Source organism: Phyllostomus hastatus, unplaced genomic scaffold (genome assembly GCF_019186645.2).
Source record: "Phyllostomus hastatus isolate PE091 unplaced genomic scaffold, TTU_PhHast_1.1 phas_scaffold_60, whole genome shotgun sequence".
Lineage (NCBI taxonomy): Eukaryota > Metazoa > Chordata > Mammalia > Chiroptera > Phyllostomidae > Phyllostomus > Phyllostomus hastatus.
This window is the reverse complement of record NW_025334038.1, coordinates 13,266,414-13,288,635: the sequence shown is the minus strand read 5'-3', so window position 1 is coordinate 13,288,635 and position 22,222 is coordinate 13,266,414. Positions and strand designations below refer to the sequence as shown.

The 22,222-nt window shown below is 36.5% G+C and overlaps 1 protein-coding gene across 1 annotated transcript in view; it reads right to left on the bottom strand.

Moving 5' to 3' along the window:
* The window catches only part of THSD7B (thrombospondin type 1 domain containing 7B), a 776,886-nt gene that overhangs the window by 606,392 nt on the left and 148,272 nt on the right, over positions 1 to 22,222 (bottom strand). The window contains exon 2 of the mRNA XM_045826088.1: positions 4,854 to 5,661. Coding sequence (XP_045682044.1) covers positions 4,854 to 5,661 — 808 coding nt within the window. The remainder of the gene's footprint in view (positions 1 to 4,853; positions 5,662 to 22,222) is intronic.

Below are 22,222 nucleotides of genomic sequence, written 5' to 3'. Positions count from 1 at the left end.
TAAAAAAAGAGAGAGAAGATACAAAATATTAACATCAGTAATGAAAGAGGAGCCATCATTAATGATCCATCGGACATTAGAAGGATAATAAAGGAATATTATAAACAAGTCTCTGCCCACAAATTTGATAACTCAGGTGAATGAATCAATTCTTTAAATGACATACTCTGCCAAAATTCACAAAAGGAGAAATCTATGATCTGTATAGATCTATATTTATTAAATAAATTGAATCAATAATTAATAACATGTCAAAACATAAAGCACCAGGACTAGATGGGTTCCCTATTAAGTTCCACCAAACATTCAAGAAAAAAAAAATCCCAATTCTTTACAACCTATTTCAGAAAATAAAAGCAGAGGACATACTTCCCAATTCGTTCCATGAGGCTAGCATTACTCTAATACCAAAAGTGAACAAAGACATTACAAGAAAGGAAAATTAAGAATGATATGTCTCATGAACATGTATGCAGAAGTTATCAACAAAATATTAGCAAATAATATCCAACAACATATGTTAAAAAATACATCTCACTCTGGAAGGCTAGCTCAGTTGGTTAGAGCATCATCCCAATACGGCAAGGTTGTAGGTTCGATCCACATTCAGGACACATACAAGAATTAACCAATTAATGCATAAATAAGTGAAGCAACAAATCAGTCTTTCTTTCTCTCTCTCTGCTCACTCACTAAAATCAATAAGTAAAAAATATAAATATGCCCTGGCTGGTGTAGCTCAGTGAATTGAGCATGGGCTATGAACTAAAGGGTCACCAGATCGATTCCCAGTCAGGGCACACACCTGGGTTGCAGGCCAGGTCCCCCATGGGAGCATGCAAGAGGCAACCACACATTGATGTTTCTCTCCTTCTTTCTCCTTCCCTTCCCCTTTCTCTAAAAATAAATAAATAAATAAATAAAATATTTAAATATATATATAAAATATATCTCAAACAAGAGTGATTTATTCCAGGTGTGCAAAGTTTGTTCAACATTCAAAAATCAAGTAATACAATCTCTCATATCAACAGACTAAAGAAAAAAAATCATGGCCTGGACAGGTGACTCAGTTGGTTGGAACATTGTCCTGTACTCCCAAAGGTTGTGGGTTTGATTATTGGTCAGGGCACTTCCCTAGGTTGAAGGTTCAGTCCTGGGTTGGGGATTATACAGGAGGCAACCAATAAATGTTTCTGTCTCACATCAGTGTTTTTCTCTCTCTTTCCCCCTCTCTCTCCCACCCTCCCTGCCCCCTTCCTCCCTCTTTCTCTCTAAAATCAATAAACATATCTTAGGTATCCTCAGATGAGATTTTTTCAATCATATAATCCTACCTAAATATACACAAAAAAGCATTTGACAAAAACAAACACCTATGCATGATAAAAATTATCAGCAAACTAGGAATAGAGGGTAACTTCTTCAACTGGATAAAGAATATCTATAAAAATCTATAGTTAACATCACATTTAGGGTGAAAAAACAGATGCCTTTCTGTTAAGATTAGGAACAGGTACTCCTATTTTATATCATAATGGAAGTCCTAGATAATGCAATAAGACAAGAAAATGAAATAAAAGGCATAAAGATTGAAAAGGAAGAAATGAAATTGTTTATATACAATATAGTTGTCTACACAAATAATCCCAAAGAATCAGCAATAATAAACACAACAATGAAAAAAAATTCCTAAAACTAATAAGTAATTATAATAAGATTGCAGGATACAGGATTAATATACAAAAGTCAACCTTTATCTTGTATAAAAGCAATGAAAACATAGAATTTGAAATTAAAAACACAATACATTTATATTACCACCAAAAGTACATGAAACACTTAAGTATCAATCTAACAAAATATGGACAAGATCTATATGAAAAAAGTACAAAACTCTGATGAAAGTAATCAAAGAAACTTCAAATAAATAAAAAGAGCTAGTCCATGTACATAAATGGATCGGTTCTTCCCAAACCGATCTGTACAATACAAGAACATTATTTTGTAGATATGGACAAAATGGTTCTAAAGTTTATATGAAAAGACTTAAGACCCAGAACAGTTAGTAAAGTGTGAAAAAAAGTCTAGAGGACTGACACTACCCAACTTCAAGATTTCCAATAAAGCTTTAGTATTTAAGACAGTGTGTAATTGGCAAGGAATATATAAATGGGTCAATGCAATAAAGGTAGTCCTGAAATACATCCATACAAATAGAGTAAACTTATCTTTCACAAAGGAGCAAGGAAATTTAGTAGAGAAAGGATTGTCTTTTTCAACAAATGGTTATAGAAAAAAATGGGGAATCAAGAACTTATACCTTTCAGAAAAATTCACTCAAAGTAGATCATAAACCTAAGTGTAAAATATATAACTTTTAGAAAATAAAGTAAGAAAAAATATAATTGATGTTGTTTTGGGTGATTTTTTTTTTTTTAGATTTAACACCAAAGAATGATCCATCAGAAGTATTGATAAATTGGACTTCGTTAAACTAAAAAACTTCTTTGTAAAAGACGTTGTTAAGAGAATAAACAAATAGGTCACAAATTAGAAGATATTTTCAAAACCCATACCTGATAAGGGCTGGTATTCAAACTATACAAAAAAAAAAACTCTTAAAACTCAACAGTAAGGAAAAATTCTACATCTCAATAAATAGACAAGAGATCTAAAGAGACACCTCACCAGAAGATTTGGCATCTTTTCAGATTCCAAATAAACATAAGGAAAGAGAGTAAATACCATATATTAAGGAATTGCAAACTAAAACAATAGGATACCATTACATATCTATTAAAATGGCTAAAATCCAAATCATTGAGAACACTAAATCTGGTCAGATGTGAAGCAGTTGAAAATCTCATTCATTGCTGTTGGGAATGAAAAATTATGCAACCACACTGAAAGATATCTTGGCAATTTGCTACAAATTAAACATATTCTTACTATAATACTGTCCATGAATTATGCTGATTGATATTTATCCAAATGCACTGAAAACATGTGTTCACATAAAAATTTGCACATGAATGTTTATAGCAGCATTATATAAAATTACCAAAACTTGGAAGCAATCAAGATACCCTGCAATAGGTGAATGGATAAATAAACTGTGGTACATCCAGACAATGGAATACTCAGTAATAAAAAGAGCTGAGCTATCAAGCCCTGAACAGACATGGAGGAACCGTACAAGAATATTGCTAAGTGAAGGAAGCTAAATGGAGAATGCCATATACTGCATCAATCTAATTTTATGACATTCTAGAAAAGGGAAAACTATGGAGACAATAAACGATCATTGGTTAACAGGGCTGCAGGAAGAAGAAGAGGAAGATTAATAGATGCAATAGAGGAGACTTTTAGGGCAGTGAAACTATTCTGCATGATACAGCAGTGATGGATACATTTGTACAAACCCATAGAATATATAACACAACAGTGAACTCTAAAGTAGTATAGCCTACAATAATGTATCAATACTGGTTCTTCCATTGTAACATATACTACACCAATGCAAGGTATGTGCGTGAAAAGGTGTAGTGTGGAGGGAAGTGATGAGAAGGTATATGGGAAATGTATTTTCCACTCACTTTTTTTGTAAATATAAAACTGCTCCAAAAATGGTCTATTAATATTTATAAAAGAATATAATATAAACAAGCAAAGTAAAAATGAAAACATTCTATGTGATAATCTAATGTGGGATATAAAGAAAACAATGTTTTTACAGTATTACACATCCATATTCAAACAATAATCACCCAAATCATCTGCTTAATCTTGCGGGCTTCATAGAGGCAGGCAATAAAAAGACAGAAAATCACTCTTCAATGGACTTGAAAACTATATATGGCATAAATCAGAATGAAGCATCAAAAATAAAATATCCCCACTTGTGAAGTCAATTGAAGAAAAAAACATCACATTACTTCGTTCTTGAACTGTAGAGGTAGCCTTTTGAGGCTCTCCCAGCCAGCTGTGCATCCCGAGAAAACAGTAACTGATGATGATAATTAATTCTAAAGATGAGTCTTTCATCATTTAGTAATTTAAATGCTATTGAAAGGCATCTTAATTTGGAAGAAACTTGGCAATATATCAGTGCTTCCATTTAAGACTTTCTGGGGGAAAATTAAACAAACATTACTTTCAACATAGTTCTCTGGGCTTATGTCATGATGCATTCATTATACTAGAATTTAAAATAAAACAATTACAAATAATTTTGAAGCCTAAACTTTTGCTTTGAAAAGTTTTTGTTTATTCCTTCTATAGGTTGTAATTTTAATTCTTGCTGTTCAGATTAATATTTTATCAAATCAATGCCAAAGAAAGTAGTCTTGGATTAACTATTGATATTACTCAATATCACTACTATAAAAAATCTACATCTCAAATATTAAAAAGAACTTCTTAATCATGGAAACAAAACTAAACAAACAAAAGAAAATAAGTTTAAGAAACAAATATTATGAAAAGTGATAAGTAGTAATTTAAATAATTTATATCACACATGAATTGAGAGTGAACTTGAATATTATCATATCTTTGTTACTATAGTAACAAAAGATTTTTGTTTTAACTAGTTATTTGATAAAATGTGGAAATATATGACATCCAATATAGTTGCACTATCAATTATACAGAAATTCAGAGCATTGTCTGATCTACACTCTAAAATTTTTATAATTGATATAGAGGACTTCTCAAATAAAACTTCTCAAATCTCAAACTCTAAACCTCATTACAATTATTCATTTGTAGAAAATCAGAAAGAAACTTGATAAAATTATACTGTACAATATTTAGGTGAGTTAAAGGTAGAAGCACTGAAGGCCTCCTACCTTAACATAGCATTTTTTCCATCACTTCTGGTACACCAAACCTGGCGGGTTTGATAACCTATCTCTATATCCCAGGGCTTGGCATGGTGATGTGGCTTGTAACTTTGATGTCTCAAGGCTGGTTCCTTTGAATCAGAGCTAAAATCCACAACAATTCTTCCACTTAGGTTAATTTCCTTAAGATGAGGCAGTCTACATTTACTCCACGGTCCAACTTTAAGGCTAAAAGTATATTCCTCTTCCCCAAGAGGACAGGAAATGGGAGTGTCACAGATTCTTGACTCAGTCAGATTGGGACACTGAGAACCTCCATAGAGAGGCGGAGCGATGGCCACACGAGTTCTGTGCTGCGGCTGCTTCCCACATCCGTTGCTACACTTGGACCATTGTGAGAACTCGGATACAACACAGTCCCGGGGGCAAGGAACGAGGCAAGCTTGTTCTGTAGGGGGTTGAGGAGCAAAGTGTTCACATATTTCATTTACAACCAAGGTTCTGTTCAACTTCTGAACACAGCGCACAGTTCGATGCTGCAGTCCATGCTGAGCCGTCACGCACTCTGCAGTGCGAGGCTTGGTTTGGCCCAGGGCGGAGGGAACAAGCACACAGTGGTGCCAGTCAGACACCTCCCAATGGAAGAGGTCGCTGTGCCAGTCACAGACTCGGAAGCAGCTTCTTTCCTTTGGAGGCCTATTGTTCTCATCACAGTTAGAGAGGTGACTTGTCCAACCTTCAAAGTGAAAGCACCACAATGTGCGAGCCTGGACTCCTCCAGGCCCACAGTCTCCTGTACACCTTCCCCAGGGACCTACAGGCAGAAACACAAGGTATCAATTACTCAGAGATCCTGTGCCACCATCCACACAAACACAGAACGATCTGCATACTTCCCAACACAGCAAATGTTGAATTATGAATTTCGGTGGACAATATAATTTAGTGGTTAAGAATATGGACTTTCCATCAGTTGGCCTTTATGTACTCTCTTACCAGCATTGTAAACTTGGACAAATTACTTCAAATTTCTCAGCCTTTGTTTCCTTAAGTACATAGGGAAAAGATAATAAAAATCACTGATGTATAGAGATGTTTTGGGATTAATGATATAATGTGGTGCCAAATACATAATATGCATTTGATGATGGGAATCATTGTAATTATTATGTTCCATAGCTTGTATATCTAACTCAAAATTAATACTTTCTGGTTAGGCAGTGTTTCATTTAAAAGAAAGCCCTAAATCCATGTTTTAATAAAGTGGGATTTATCAGGTTTTCAGTGTTTCTGCCCATACCCTGAAGAGTTCAGAAAAGAAATGGGTTATTAAAAAATAACCTGCCAAAGTATCTTAAATATATTTTCATTTTATAAATAGTTGTCCTAATTTTGGTTTTTGTTTACAGAGTAAATTGCATAAAAAAGAAAAATCTAATTGGGGAATAAAAATAAGGTAATAGAAGAAGAATTAGCACTGAATTGCTTATGGAAACCCTGCTCCAACAATCTTTGAATACGCCTATTTTGATTTCTGATAGGTATTGACTCCTGGAAAAGCTTTCAATATTACCTTGTAATATGCCAAATCTTTAAATTAATTAGTTTTTATTGGAAAATATCCAAGAAATGAACAATTGAAAGACCTGTCAATCGATGTTTCTCACATTTTTTTCTATCTATTTATTCTATAGACATACCAGTTGGCTTGTCCAGAAGGTTGATCATATATGTTTTTACAAGGACTCCAAGTAATTCCCTTTTGTGTCAACAAAAAAAAAATAGATTTATCCCTTTCACTTTACTTAAATACGTAATATGAACCTGAAAAAATGTTCGTCAACTGAGTCATGTAACCTCTGCCCCTGTACTAGCATTGTGATAATCATAAAAAAAAATTTGCAGCCTGAGAAATGTTTTAATTTACACAAGCGAAAGGAAGAAAATAGAGTCTTTCTTTCCCCAAATCTGATCAAACACCCAAAATGCTACTTAATTACTTCATGGAACATATTTTCAAGCACATCTATTACATTTCTAGGAACAGTACGTGTGTACACAGTCAGAAGCATTTAGAAAGAGACATAGGCAGCCCCAGAGAAACAGGGTCACACGCCACAGTGAGGATCTCTCACTCTAGCAGGACAATGTTCGGGGGGTTCTAATGTACATAGTCATCCCAGTTCTTCCTCACAGCCCTGTTCTGGATACGTAAACTTGTTATTGGAGGCAATACCATGCATAGCTACAGTTCCAGTGATTTGTTGCTTTGTGGGAAATATTAACCTAGAAAACACTGTCTACCTTTAGTACCTCAGTATTAGAGACTCTTCTTGCTAAAATGGACAGAGGAGTGTCATTGGAAACCTTTACTCACTGAATGCCCCTGGGTTGGTCAGAGGCTTTCCCAGGCATGTCGTCCAGCATTGTTTGTGGCCCAGGAAATGCACTTGGGAAAGGGTGCCCTCAGCACAAACTAATTTAATCAACTGGTCTCAAATCTCAGGATATCCTGCTAGATCACCCATGGTTTTCCACTTTGTATATTGAAATGTTCATGGTTACATGAAAAGTATTTTCAGGGTTATTATGTGCAGATGTTTGAGAGCAGTTTCAGTGTAAGTATGCCAGCCCTTATCCCTCACGTCACACTACACATGCAAATTTTATTATTACCAAAAAAAAATTATCAGTTACCCAGTAAAGGGATATTTCAACCAAAAAAGGAAAATGTATGATTGCAGCAAACTTTTATAATAAAAAATCAGCTTTGAATGATATAAAACAGTTATTGGATAAAACTAAAGGAAGCTTTTTGGTAAAGCATTGGGCTTTAAAATGATGGCTGTCAGTTTATCTCTATTTGTTTAAGTGTCAAATACACAATTTTCTCATTACAATTTTTTGTGTAGATTAAAGAATCTAAAACCAGAAAAGTTGAATCATTTCTAACTAATCTTGAAAAAAGTTAACATCAAATTTGAATCACATAGAACATTTTACCAAGTGATCCCTATTATTACTTTTAGATCATTTAATTAACACATTTCTTATTATTAAATGTTGTTTTCTTACCATTTTTTCACCTACTTCTAAAAGAGTGATGGTAGCTTTTTTGTTATTTGAAATCATTAATATTTTAAGCATTATAAATTACTATTCTTTCCTTAGCTTTCATACCCTTCATCTATACAGGATTTTACCAAACAGGACCATGTTTCCTAGATCAATGGAATACAAAAGGTACCTTTTAAGAAATAATTACTGCCATTTATTGAGGTGGCTGTTAAATCATTCATAGTTGGAAACTGGTCATGGTGAGAGGATTTATACCACACTACAAATCAAGGCAAATCAAGGTTGTTTTTTGTTTTTGTGTTTAAGAGAGCTGGTTTATATTACACTACTAGTGATTTGCCAAGTACCTTCCTTTCTGTTCCTTACAGCAGTCCCATGAGGTGAGGCTAGTGAGTGCATTTTATCAACTGGGAAAAATAAACCTCAGAAAAGTTACAAAGCACTTGCAAGGGCACAGTGCTACTCCATCAACTAGAACAGGACTTCAGGCCTGTGTGACTCCTAGTGTGAGCTCTTGCCCTGCATTTGAAAAGAGCCCCTTCCAGTGTGTGCGTTGGTATATATGATGCTAAAACCACAGGGCAGATTTGTTTGTAGCTTAGCTATGTCCTCTTCTATTTGTTAGTTAACATTCACTTGAATATGAGTAGAACAAATAATCGTGGCAGTATGTGAGCAATGATTTTCCCCTCCAGGCCTTGGAAATATAGGATAGTAACTCTTGCAAGATAAGATACATGCATATTTATAAACATTAGTCAGTATATTTAGGAAGGCACAGTCAAGGAATAATAGTTTCTCCTTATGCTAAGGGAGACAAAAAACAACATGTAAATGACAAGCAAATGTAAAATGATTTGTGTTTGCTTAGAATAAATGAAAAACAAATTGCAAGTAAAACATATGAAATGGAGACAAGACCTCTCAGCAATTAACCTATAGTAATTTTTGTTTTTCAGGAATAGAGAGAAAATGTGTTGCATGATTTATTCAGTTATATTTGGCAATGAACTTTAAACACTCACAATAGTGAAAATCACACAGCCCTGAGGGATTTTGCCATTTTTAAAAAAACATACATATTAAAGTGAAATGTGACCTGCAGTTTAAGGCATCTTACATCCTTTGTCCAAGTTCATAAATGAAAGAACATATTAAAATTGTGATCAGCTGCCTGAAGAAAAAGAACATCACCTTTAAATTTATTGTATACATAAAATATGCTCAATTAAGTTAAATAGTTTAAAGATAAATATAGTGTCCCAGGTTTGATTTCCAGCCAGGGTACATGCCTGGGTTGCAGGCCATAACCCCCAGCAACCGCACATTGAAGTTTCTCTGTCTCTCTCTCTATCTCCCTCCCTTCCCTCTCTAAAAATAAATAAATAAAATCTTAAAAAAAAGATTAAAAAAAATAAAGATAAATATAACAAACCTCTGTTTTTAAACACCAGTCACTTTATATTTTTTAACTGAAAACAAGTCTCAAGTAATACAAATAAACCAAAATTTACAACAATTAAAGAATTAAAAGTTTAACTGCAAACATAACCTGGCTCTAAACTAAAACTCATATTGTGTTGTATTTACAGAAAATGTTTTAATGGTATATTAGGAGTAGCAATTCTGTACTTGTTTAACTGGACCAACGTTATACAAAAACAATATCCACCTGCAACTTACTACTCTTTCTGTGAGATAAACACAGTTACCCTGGAATAAAGTGCTCTGTATTTAAAGTCATGTCTGTTTCAATTAACACGTAAAAATTCTTGTGTAGGTGTAAATTATTTGGACTGGAAGGGTAGCATGATGAACTCTCAGGTCACATTCATATTTAAGACTGTGATTTTTTTCCTGCCCCTCATTTTGCAGAAGGTGCAATGATCTGAATGCTCTAATGTAATATTCCTCTAGAAGCAGAAAAATGCTGGTGAATTTTATTCTCTTAATTAAGTTATCTTTAACTGGATTAGTTTAGATGTATGTGTCACCCTATCTAAATCATCACATTTAAGATAGCCTACTGAATGCCCGAATCTTAGGTGTGGCATTCACTATGAGGTCTGGGGGAGGAGGGAGAGAATTCCGGAGGAGAGAGACACTAACCACATTCCCCAAAGCTCTTGCACTGTTGCAGGCAGCAACCCTGATTTAATACCATTCAAGGAATAGGAAGAGATGTTTGTTTTATTATTCATTTTTAATCACAGCTTTTATTATCCTGACATTACTTTGCTTTTAACTTGAACAAAGGGGTTGAGGAATGACATAAATGCCAATGCAGAGCTTTAGTATCTTAAACAAATTATTTGTAGGTCATCACTACATCAAAGCACTCATAAAACAGAATTACAAAATGCAAGATCAAACAACATTTGCTTACCTATAATATGTCTCAGTTCCAAGAAATACCTTGAACTTTATGTAGTAACTTTTCAAAAAGCTTTCATATCAACCATGAAATAATTAAAGTAATATCTCCATTTACATAGTACACAATTACCTAAGGAATGGCATTCTTTAGAAATCACACTTCTAAAATATATCAAATAACCCAAGAAATGAAAAAAGTGTCATCTGAGTATTCATTCATTAAAATAACAATGATTAATTACCTGCTACTTGAAAAGGAGTGTATTAGACTCTGGCAATATATAAATGAATGAGACAAGCCCTGTCTAGTGTGGCTCAGTGGATTAAGTGCCGGCCTGGGAACCCAAGGGTCACTGGTCCTCCTCCCAGCCTAGGGCACATACCTGGGTTGTGGGACAGGTCCCTGGTTGGGAGCCTGTGAGAGGCAACCTGTTGATGCATCTCTCACACATGGATGTTTCTCTCCCTCTCTTTCTCCCTCCCTACCCATCTCTCTAAAAATAAATAAATAAATAAATCTTTGAAAAACATGAATAAGACATTAAATACCTTTCAAAATCAGTGCACTAAATGTCATGCCAATTCGCTCATGAAGAGGACATTTGATCCCTCCTGCAGGCCTATCTATACTTACTATAAACACAGGGTTAACCGTGTCAGTCCTTTGATTTTTCAGAGCCTATTATCTCTAACGCAGTAAACCTGGAGTTGGGAAAGGATAATTTCCAAGACCACGTTTCTAAATCTATCATGATAATTAATCACCTTCCTTAGCAGATGACGCACAAAGCCACTCCATACTCTCTAAACTCGCAGAGAAAACATGTTCATTAGTGACGGCCATTAGTGAGTTATGCGTCAGATATCAATAGAAATACAACATAGGAAATGTAACAACATAAAAAAAATCATTAAATGAGAAGGAATTTAAGCCTTAATGCATTTCATTAGAAAACTCCATTGCACTTTTTACAGAAACCAAAAATATCCTTCATTAATAGTAAAACTATTTCTAAAACATGCATTTGTGATCTGAAGGACATGTGTATTAAAATATTCCAATAACTATCTTCAGAAAAATTTAACTGTTGCTGTAGTTAAAAGCTTTCAGATATAACTTCCTTTTCATTTACATTTGAAGACAGTCTGTGATTCCATGTGAGAACACCACTGAGCATTTGGACTGAATATTTAAACTCCAAAGTAAGCACAAGCTTTGCTGCTAACATCCCAAGCTCTATCCATGTGATTGTGTCTTTGTTTGACACTTAACAGCATGTTCTAAGTCCATTTCATCTTTGTGGCCAGATGCCTCTGACTGAAAAGCAAAGTGCCTCTGTTACTTATCACTTATGACTACAAATTGCTAGTTGCCAGTGGCTAGAACATCCATTAAAAATAGTTCAACAGCAAAGCAGACTGGAAATACATATATCTGAATGACTCATCAGTTCATGCAAATACCACAGACAGAAAACTACCCTTTAAAAATTGTTTATCAATATTTTTGATTTCGGTTCACTTGCTAAAAATTCTGAAGCCTAAAAGAGACTCTTGTCTCCTATACAGGGACCAGCGGAAGTAACACTTGGTTGAGTGTGGTGGGTAGAGTGTAATAATTTATAGTTTTAATTTGAACATTTCACTAAAATGTCACATGGCTGCTTGAGTGTAATATTGTTATGTTACAGAATTACATGCCAATGATTTTGTAATAAAAGATTTTGTAATGAAAAAGCAACATTATTTGTGCCAAACCCTACACTCCACTGCATTCTGACACAAAGTGGATCTTTTTAGATCACTAAACCCTATAACCTGCTAACTGTCTAGAATGTGGTAATGAAAAGGGAATGCTATAGCCCACAGTGTTTAGAGGAGGAAATAAAGCCCAAACAAATTCAATTACTTGCCCAAGGTCACATAGTCATTTTGAGCAGAAATGGGACCAACAATTCCATCCCAGACACCCAATCCAGTGATTGTAACAGCTCTGAGACAAAGGAAGAATAAGGACTTTAAATGGTTGTAATCTGAGGTGTGTGGGGAGGAAGGGAGAAAAAAACAACAAAAAAGTGGAAATTATATAAAAACAGAAAAAACACAAGCAATAAACTGCCTGTTAATACTGAGATTTTTCAGTCTCCTGGGTTAGCACCTGAGGCTGATGGTTGCTCTCAGGGACTCTTCACAATCGATCCCATGAAATGGGGTCCCTCCTGCCTTTGTCTGCTTGAGGACATGACCAAGTTCCTGTTCAAGAACATCTAGCAAGTTTCAGGGGTTTAGCATGCACAAGAAGCCTCAGGCACCAATTAGAAATTACCTGTCCCTAGAAAAACTATAGCAATATTAGTAGCAGCAAAAACTATTCAGTTTTCTGAATACCTACTGTCTTCCCAAGACCGTACATGTATTATTGACACTGCTCTGCTTTGCTGCATGGGACTATTCAAAGCATGTAGTCAAAGAACTTGGTCAAGGTAAATAGCTCAGAAGCCCTGAGACTGCAAGTCTCCACCATTCATTGACTTCAAAGCTTTTCCACAATGACTGCTGTTTAACTGCTTTTAACAGCAATATCTCTTAAGCAAATGAAGCCTTGCAAAGCCCGTAGGTAAAATATGTTTGGAAGGGGTTCTGTTCTGAGTGCAGCTGGTGTGAGGACCCAGAACCCTGCCCCTCCTCTCCCACCTAAAGTTTCTTGTCCCAGCTCAATGGCCTGGCCCAAGTGGTGGCCCTGGAATTCCTGTGGCTCTGATACCTGTCAACTGATATTTATGGTGTTTTCTCATCCCATAAATGGTGCTTCACTCAACATTGACTTTACTTACAATAAACGCTTCAGTTAAGCCCTCTCAATTCCCTGGAGAAATGGATGAAAATCATTTACTCAGCCATTTTGTATCAGTTAAGTGGAAAAGGCAAGGAAGATTAAGTCAGAAACAGAGTAAAGCCAAGTTCCTCATTGTGTTCTTCTGAAGGACTTTCTCCCTTAGCCTATTGGCTATTCAAGCAGTGAATACACTTCAGGAGGCCCAGAAATCTGTTTTCTTTATCCCACACAGAAAGCATACTGTAACAGGTGCTTGGGAGATGCTTCTTAAACCGTATCCCCATGCCCGGGAGATAATAAAGTGCTAATTCCACAGTGAATAATCAGTACACATTGGGCTTGATAATGGAGGCCTTGTGTATTGTCAATCAGACGTTCACTGCTAAGGCAGCAATGTTGGGATATGCACACCAGCTTTACAAATACATAAAGCAAAAGGGCCAGGTGGCATCCATTTCGTTTGCTACTAATGCAACTCAAAAATTAATTTTTCCTAGAACAAAATTACTCTAGGACACACTTGAGATAATAGTTTTTCTTAACTTTAATTGTCTAATGACTACATGGAGTATATCTGCTTCTCAACACACGTCTCTAGTTCCGGACATTCATGATGGGTAGTGAGAAAGAATAAAGCATAAGCTGCATTTTTTGCAAAGAACATTTAGTCCATCTAATTTCTTTTTTCAAAGAAATAACTATTCCTGTGTTGAAACAGTAATTTTAAAACTATTTGAGACACTACTCTTATGCTCTGAAAAATATTTCCCAGTTATATTTGAAAAAATATTTGAGAAACAGCAGTACCATGGCTGAATCACAATAAATTTTCTATGTAGAAACAACTAGAAATGCCTATTTGCTCTATATAGTCTAGTGAGCATCCTGAAGACTCTATTTACAAACATCAAATCCAATCACCCCCCTCAGCTTTACCTCCCAGACACAATCCAACCTGCTGCTTCACCCCCACTGTCACCACCCTCATCCAAACCACCACCTTTCCTCTTAAGAATGAGAGCAGTAGCCTCTTATCTGGGCTTCCAGAGTCTCCTCTCCCACCCCACTCCACCCATGCCATCAATTCTTCTTCTATATTGTAGACATATATCTTTGAATAATGCAAATTTGTACCCCTTTGGTTGTGGTGTGACATGTTTGTCATTTCCATACTTAAAGCTCATCCACAGCTTCCCATTCCTCTCAGAATAAAGGATAACAAAATTGTTAACATGACATACCAGTGCCTACCTTATCTGGCCCCATTCCACCCCTTTAGCTTCTGATCTCCTGGTCCACCCACATTCAATCACTGCTCTCCAGTGACATTGGCCATCTTTCGGTTCCTCCAGCGCTCCAAGCTACCTCTCATACCTGGGCAGCAACATGTATTGTCACTTAAGCTGCCAAATCGCATGCTTCGCCCACTAGAGCCCAATTCCTACTCACTCTTCAAATCATGAGTCACTTGCTGAGGGAACTCTTCCCAATGCTTTGATAGTACCTTACGCTTTTATAAAGTGTTCATCACTCTTGCAGTTACAAAGTCAATTGTATAACCCATGGTTTAGTATTTGTCCCTCCTACCTAATTCTAAACTGCATGATGGCAGAAACACATGAGTCCTGTTCACCAGTCTACTTCTGGTGCCACACTACCACATGTGAAGCTGAAACACATAGCATTGTAGGAAGCAGATTCATGTCTGAATACATTTAGGAGTGATATCATCCTTGGAAACTCATCACACCAATAGGTTGATAGTTTTGTCTCAAAGAGGGAATTAAAAAAACAAAACAAAAAACTCTCCTCTGTGATTCCTAGCTTATGCTTAAAAGAAGAAACCTCAAAAATAATGCCCAATAGAATTCTTAAATACTGGTTTTTCCCAAATCCATCTGTAATGCCATTATTCTTTGTTGCAACTTTGGGCCCCTTCTTACCAGGCTCCATGAATTCCATGCATTCAGGGATGGTGTGTCCAGTGTTTTCTGGGTTAGCATGTTAATGTACTGAAATACTCACAGCTATAGAAACACTTTTGACCTTAAAACTCTAATCTGGATACCCTAATTGGTAAAGCAATTTAACTCAATCAGATGCTATTATTTTTTCTAATAAAAAGGAAGGATTCAAATAAATAACAGTTAAATAGCAGATCCTATCATCCCAGCCTCCTAGTCACAAACTTAAAAAGTGATGGGAGATGGAATTATCACAACAGTCACAGGTTCATTATAATATCAGCAACAGCACTGGGGCAGACGCTATGCTCAATATTTTATAACAACTATGTCACATGGTCCTCAAAGCAGCCTTGCAATTAAGAAGAACTTCCAGGAGCCTTAAGTTTCTTCTATATTTTCAGGAAAATTGGCAGAAGGTATAAAAAACATGTTAATGTGGATTCTTTAGTTTGTTGACATGATTACACTTTTAGACACCCAGGAAAATACCTAAGAAGGGAAGGGCCTGAAAGATGTGTGTTAAGGCTGTTAACTGGGACCACTCTTCACCTTAGGAGGAAGCACCAGAAGTGGAGGGAACTAAGCAATAGCGAGAAATCTGCCAGAATGCAGGCTCCTCCCTAGAACCCTGAGGATTCTGCAGAAAAGGTCATAATTCTCACAGCCTAGCAGGGCTTTGAGTGGCATTGTTTTCTGAAGGGTGGAGTTTGAGTCAGAAACCCAGTACCCACCTATGTGTGGGGTTGGGAGAATAGGAGAAACATGTTTAAGAAATATGTCTTATTTACAGAATCACAGAGATTTATCTGAAGAAAGTGATGGGAAGACATTTTTTTAAATGAATGCAGCCCAACAAGCCTCTGATTTCTGTGTTGCCAGAAGTCTAATACAATAAGATGGTTCTGTTGGATGTTTCTGAGGAAGGGTCCTCTTCCTCAGGCATAGACCTTCCAGCTCAAAAAAAAAAAAGCTTCCTCTCTGGCACCCCTCTGGCCTGGAACAAAACTCATGAGAATAGACGGGGGAGAGGAGGAAGGGGAGAGGGGAGAAGGAAGAGGTCGGTGGAGAGGGAGAGGGAGAGCCTATATTTTCCTTTGTCAGAAAGAAAACAGCAGCCTGGGGTGTCTGAGCAGAGGAAGCCAAGGCCACTGAGCCCTCCTAGACATCCAAGGGCTAAGCACTGTGGGAAAGCAGCTTGAAGGAGGACCGAGAATGCCCAGAAGTTCTAGAGACTTACCAGCCAGCCTATTGGGAGTAAGGGTTATCCACATGGTGACCAGGTTGCACCAATAACTCAAGGACAGCCTCCCAGAGAAAGAAATGAGGGGCTCTAATGGTAAAAAGGGCTCAATAAATAATCAAACTAAGATAAATGTGAATAAAAAATTATATTTCTAATACACCAAATGTTTTTAGTTGAGATGGGTACCCACAATAATAATCACCACTACCTATGAGAATTAAAAGGAATCAGAAAAATAATAATAAATACATCCCTCATCAGCCCAAGTGCTAACAGCCCCACAGGACAGCCACGCTCTATGCTCAATAGCACACAAAGAAAATCTACCCTCATCACCCTTTTCTAGCTGGGTGAACACGAGGCAGTGGCCTGCAGCCCATGTCAACTCTTTTAGCCTTGCCACCCCTTCCCACCGCCCTGAGTAATTACAGTTTCCCAAAGTGCTTCATAGGAATTCAATTTACAGTGGAAAGAAATGGAAGAAATGTCATTTCAGTTATGAGAGAAGTTTACATTTACATAATGAAAATAATTATTATAAGTTAGCACTTACCACTTCATAGACTTAGTACTAGCACACAAATGATTAGCAAAATATACTAAATTTTAACAGTTCCTGGGGACAAGGAAGTACCATGCTGCCTCTCTGCCTTTCCTGGTATAATCACTATCCAACTGGAACTGAAGATAACACAGCATCATTTGGGAATTTTCCAAATGTGTCCAGTGGAATAACAGCATCCTCTGAGATGAGTAGGTAGGGAGGAGCTGTGTTACTAGTTAAATATTAGAACAATGCAGAGTTAAAATTTAAAGTTCTCTCTTCTGTACACTTCCTAAGACTTTTAATACACATTTTGAATCCCTAAGAATTTATCCTTAGTGTACAAAAGTCTATACATTTCTTTCTTTCTGTCACTCTTTATTAGAAGAAAAACAAAAAAGGAAATATTTTGTATGTGTGATGCTTTACTCTTATTAGATGAGGTAGTTGGTCATATTTTTAATAAGTTTTATAGATAACATAAAATGAAACATTTTTATAATTTTGATTTTAGGATCCACATCATAAGTTGAGATTAAAATGCAACTTCCAATCTAAAGCCTATACTTATATCCCTTCCTGGATACAAACACTCAAGCACATAAAGCCATGAAAACATCAGAAAGTGTCTCAGCTTTGCCCCCAATTCACAAAGAATGAGATGGATATAAAACCCACAGCAGAGATCCACATGTCTGTTAGGTGTTAGCTGAGCACGTTCAAAGATCTAAGACAGGAGATCAAGCTCTGTGGGATAGTGACAAGACTTAATGTTGGAAAGGCAATTCAGAGCAATCACTAGACATGTCACTAATTTAAAGCACAGTGGAAAAGGGTGCATGTCCTCTAACCTGAGATTTTTCTGTATTTCACACGTAACTTCTGTTGTGCTGGGTTTTACTTCAGGATATGACAAGATGTACTTTACTGGCCATACATCAGTGAACTACAGTTATGGAACCATTGTTTCAAGTTTAGAACACTGCTGTATTGACTCTGGATGCCATGTCAGGAATAGTACCTGACTCTGACATCCTGCAATAATACACAATGAACAGAACTGATTCATATGTATTCACAGAGTTATATTAACCTTATATTATTATCATATGAAATATATACTATGTGTAATACTAGTATTACATATATTTAAGCCAATTCTATTTCTTATGCATTATATATATATTTATTATGTATATATTTAGTTATGTAAATATATAATAGGATAATATATTACATTATATTATAATATATGAAGTCTATCCATAAAACATCTAGCTACTGTTAATATAATAAGAATAATTTGTGACACCAATGTAACTTTGCAGCCAAGGAGAGTGGACTGGAGTGTGCATTCATGAACAATGACAACTTCACTGTACTAGTCAGTGGGGGTGGTAGATGCCATTGAGTGTTGCATTCAAATGACTGAGTGAGTAGAGCAACGAATCTGCATCAAATTTTGCATTAAGCTTGAACATTCCTCCGCAGAAACTATTTGGATGATTCAGAAGGCCATAGCTATGGACAGCTGGTGATTGTCATCTTCATCACAACATGCCCGCTCACGTATCACGTCTCATGGAGAGATTTTTGGTGAAACATCAAATCACCCAGGTGACTCAGCCTCCCTACAGCCCAAACTTGGTGCCCTGTGACTTCTGGCCTTTCCCAAAACTAAAATCACCTTTGAAAGGGAAGAGATTTCAGACTGTCTATGAGATTCAGGAAAATATGACAGGGCAGCTGATGGTAATTGGGAGAACTGTGTGAGGTCCCACGATGCCTACTTTGAAGGGGACTGAGGCATACATTATCCTATGTATGATGTTTCTTATATTTTCTTCAATAAATGTCTATTTTTCATATTACATGGCTGGATACCATCTGAACAGACCTCGTATATAAGTGTGTGTGTGTGTGCGCATATATATTGCCTATTGATTCTTTTAACTTCTTAGTATTACTATTTCATTAGTACAGCTCAAAGCACACCTCTAATATATACTGCCTCTATAACAGAAAGTACTGCTTGTCTGCATCTCCCATCCTATTCCACCCTCAGTACCCTCAAGGAGACTTCCTTCTATGCTACATGTTCCCCTTAGTTAAAATGCTTCTGAATATAAACATCAGTGTACTGATATCCAAAATGTAAGGAACTTTAGTTCTTTCTCCACACAGAGACCACACAGATAAAACAAGGAAAAGTATTTCTGAATCATCCACAAAAGGATTCATTTGCTTCACTGTCATTTTAGAGTGAACTATCCTCTGTTATATCCCTGTCCTATAGAAATCAATAGTTAATTCATGGTCTAGATATGGAAATTTATTGTGGACCACAACATTCTACTCACTGGGTACTAACTAACTGTAAAATGTCATTACAACTCTTTGTTCCCCTTGTGATTTCAGATAATTATTCTGGGCACATTCTAATTCCTACCTTGATGAAACAAATTATCAAAAGCTTATACCACTTTGAAATACAATGGTCCCCCATTATCAGCATGACCCCCAGTGGATGCCTGAAACTGCAGAGAGTACCAAACCCTATATATATACATAGTTGTTTTTATTTATACATAATACCTATGATCAAGTTTAATTTATAAATTAAGCACAGCAATATATTAATAATAACTAATAAAGTAGAACAATTATAATACATTGTAATAAAATGTATATGAATGTGGCTTCTCTTTCTCAAGATATTTTATTATACTTTATAATTAAGGAATCACCTTATGGCTACTCTTTGGCATATCTGAATTGCCAGGATCACTACTCTTGTGCTTTGGGACCATAATTAAGTCAAATGAGAGTGACTTGAGCACAGGCTCTGTGATAACATGACAGTGGGTCTGATGACCACAAAGGCTATTAAGTGACTAGCAGGCTGGGAGCCTGAACAGTGTGGAGGCACAGGACAAAAGGATGAGCCATGGCCCTGGTGGGGACTGAGCAGGACTCACGAGATTTCATCACGCTACTCTGAATGGTGTGTAATTTAAATCTTATCAATTGTTGCTTTCTGGAATTTTGCACTTAATTTGTTTAGACCGTGGTTGACCATGGGTAACTGAAACCATAGAACATGAAATGGTGGATAGGAGGGAACTACTGTAATTGAAGAGTGTGAGTAGGATTCCTAACATCTAGTAAGACTTAAGGTTTTCTTTTACTCTGCTCACGATAGATACAGTCTTGCCATGAATCCCTTTCCTTTTTTCCAACTGACCATATAAACCATGGGATATGTTGGGCAACTCATCTACTGCATCCCAGAAAAGAGATAACACTACCTCTTTGCTCACTTAGAGGAAGACAAGAATCTAAATTAGCTTTCATACTCAGTCTTTGGGGAGTGACCCCACAGCTCCTGTCTGCCTTTCCTTCGGAACATATGTGAAAGCAATGTCCAGTCTTTGGAATGCTCACTGAAAAGAGTCCCTTTTTGGGGTTAACACCACTATCCCTCTTTGACTTGCTTTTTCTCATGATAAGTGCCATAAGTGATGGAGGCAGAGCATCACTTACAGCGTTGCTAAACCCTTTGCTCTACTATGGAGGTGACTGCAGATATGAACAGTCTGTCATTGGCCTAGAAGTGTGGTCTGAACTGAGAGTAAGAAGAAATAGTGGGGCAATACCAGCCAACTACAACACCTTCTCTGATCATCTAGGCATGTAAATAAACACATGGACAGTACAGTGGGCTGGGCTCTGCTCAAGTATCTCACAAAGTAAACTTAAATGCTTATGTTTATTTATCCTTGCAAATATCTAAAGCAAAGAGCCAGTGACAGTAACCACCTTAAGCTAGGAGAAAGCAGGTTTGTAGGAAGTGCTTTGGAGTTACATGGGCTTTAGTCCAAATTTTGATTTTGCCCTTTAGCACTCTGTCATCAAGGGCAGCATTTTTTGCCTTGATCTTCAATCATTTTTAGCTGTACACTTATAAAAAGAGAAATGACATATATAAATCTCTTGACATAGTTTTGGCACACAGTAAACCCTGAATGAATAACAAGTCCATGTGGGAGGTGTTGTCTGTTACCAAGCTTTTGCTCTACACAAATGTTGATTTCAAGTTCGGCATTTGACATTTGGGGCAGACAAGTGTTTGTTGTAAAGGGCTGTCTTGTGCATTGTGGGAGGTTTAGAAGCATCGTTGGCCTCTACCCATTAATGGCAGTAGCATCCCTCCACCCTCAGTGTGGCAATCAAAAATGTCCTCAGACATTGTCAAATGTCCCCAAGGGAACTGTTACAATTGAGAACCACTGATCTACAATATATTATTGAATTCCAACAAAAGTCCTGAGAGGTAGGCAACATATTCACTCTACAAAGAAGCCACATTACCTGTTCAAAATCCCAGAAATAATGAGGGGAAGACCCAGGACACTAAGACAAGAACCTGAATTCTGTCCTTGCATTCCACATTTTTTAAATGTGTACTTTAAAGAAGAATAATAAAAGTGCCCATCATGTCTATCCACCTTCTAAGTGTAGCTTCTGGCTGCCCAAAGTAATATTTACATGATTGTGTGTTTGACCTTTTATGCATTTATTTAATAAACACGTTTTCAAACTGAACCCTCCCCATACATTTCAGGTATACCTCTTTAACACTGACTTTACTGTTTTCATCCTCTGCTATAGAAACAGCCTGGACTTTGAAATCAGACAGCCTGGAATTGAACTGTGGCTCCTTCACTCTCTAACTATATGACCCTGGGCATTCAATCACTTAATTTCATCTTTCCATCCTGCAGAAAAGTAGACCAAATTTTGTTGACCTCACAGTTGTGCCGACAGCCAACTCTCCAGTGCAGCCTGCTATAAATAGCAGAGGTATGAGGTATTGGGTTGGCCGAAAAGATCGTTTGGTTTTTCCCACAAGATGGCTCTAATAGCACTTAGTTGTCTTTAACGTCATTAGAAACAATTTTGTTAGACTGCATTGTGACAGCTGTCGTGTCAGTGTGCATTTTAAAAAAACATCAAAATTGGTGAATTTTTGGGTAGCTATTTTAATGTTGAAGATGAAAGAAAATATGCAACAATTTTGGCATATTATGCTTTGTTATTTTAAGAAAGGTAAAAACACAACTGAAAAGCAAAAACATAAAAGATCTGTGCAGTGTATGGAGAGAGTTCTGTGACTGAATGTGTCAAGGGTGGTTTGCCAAGTTTCATGCTGGAGACTTCCCACTGGATGATTTGAAGTGGACAGTGATCAAATTGAGACATTAACTGAGAACAATCAATGTTATACCATACAGGAGATAGCTGACATACCAAAATATTCAAATCAATAAA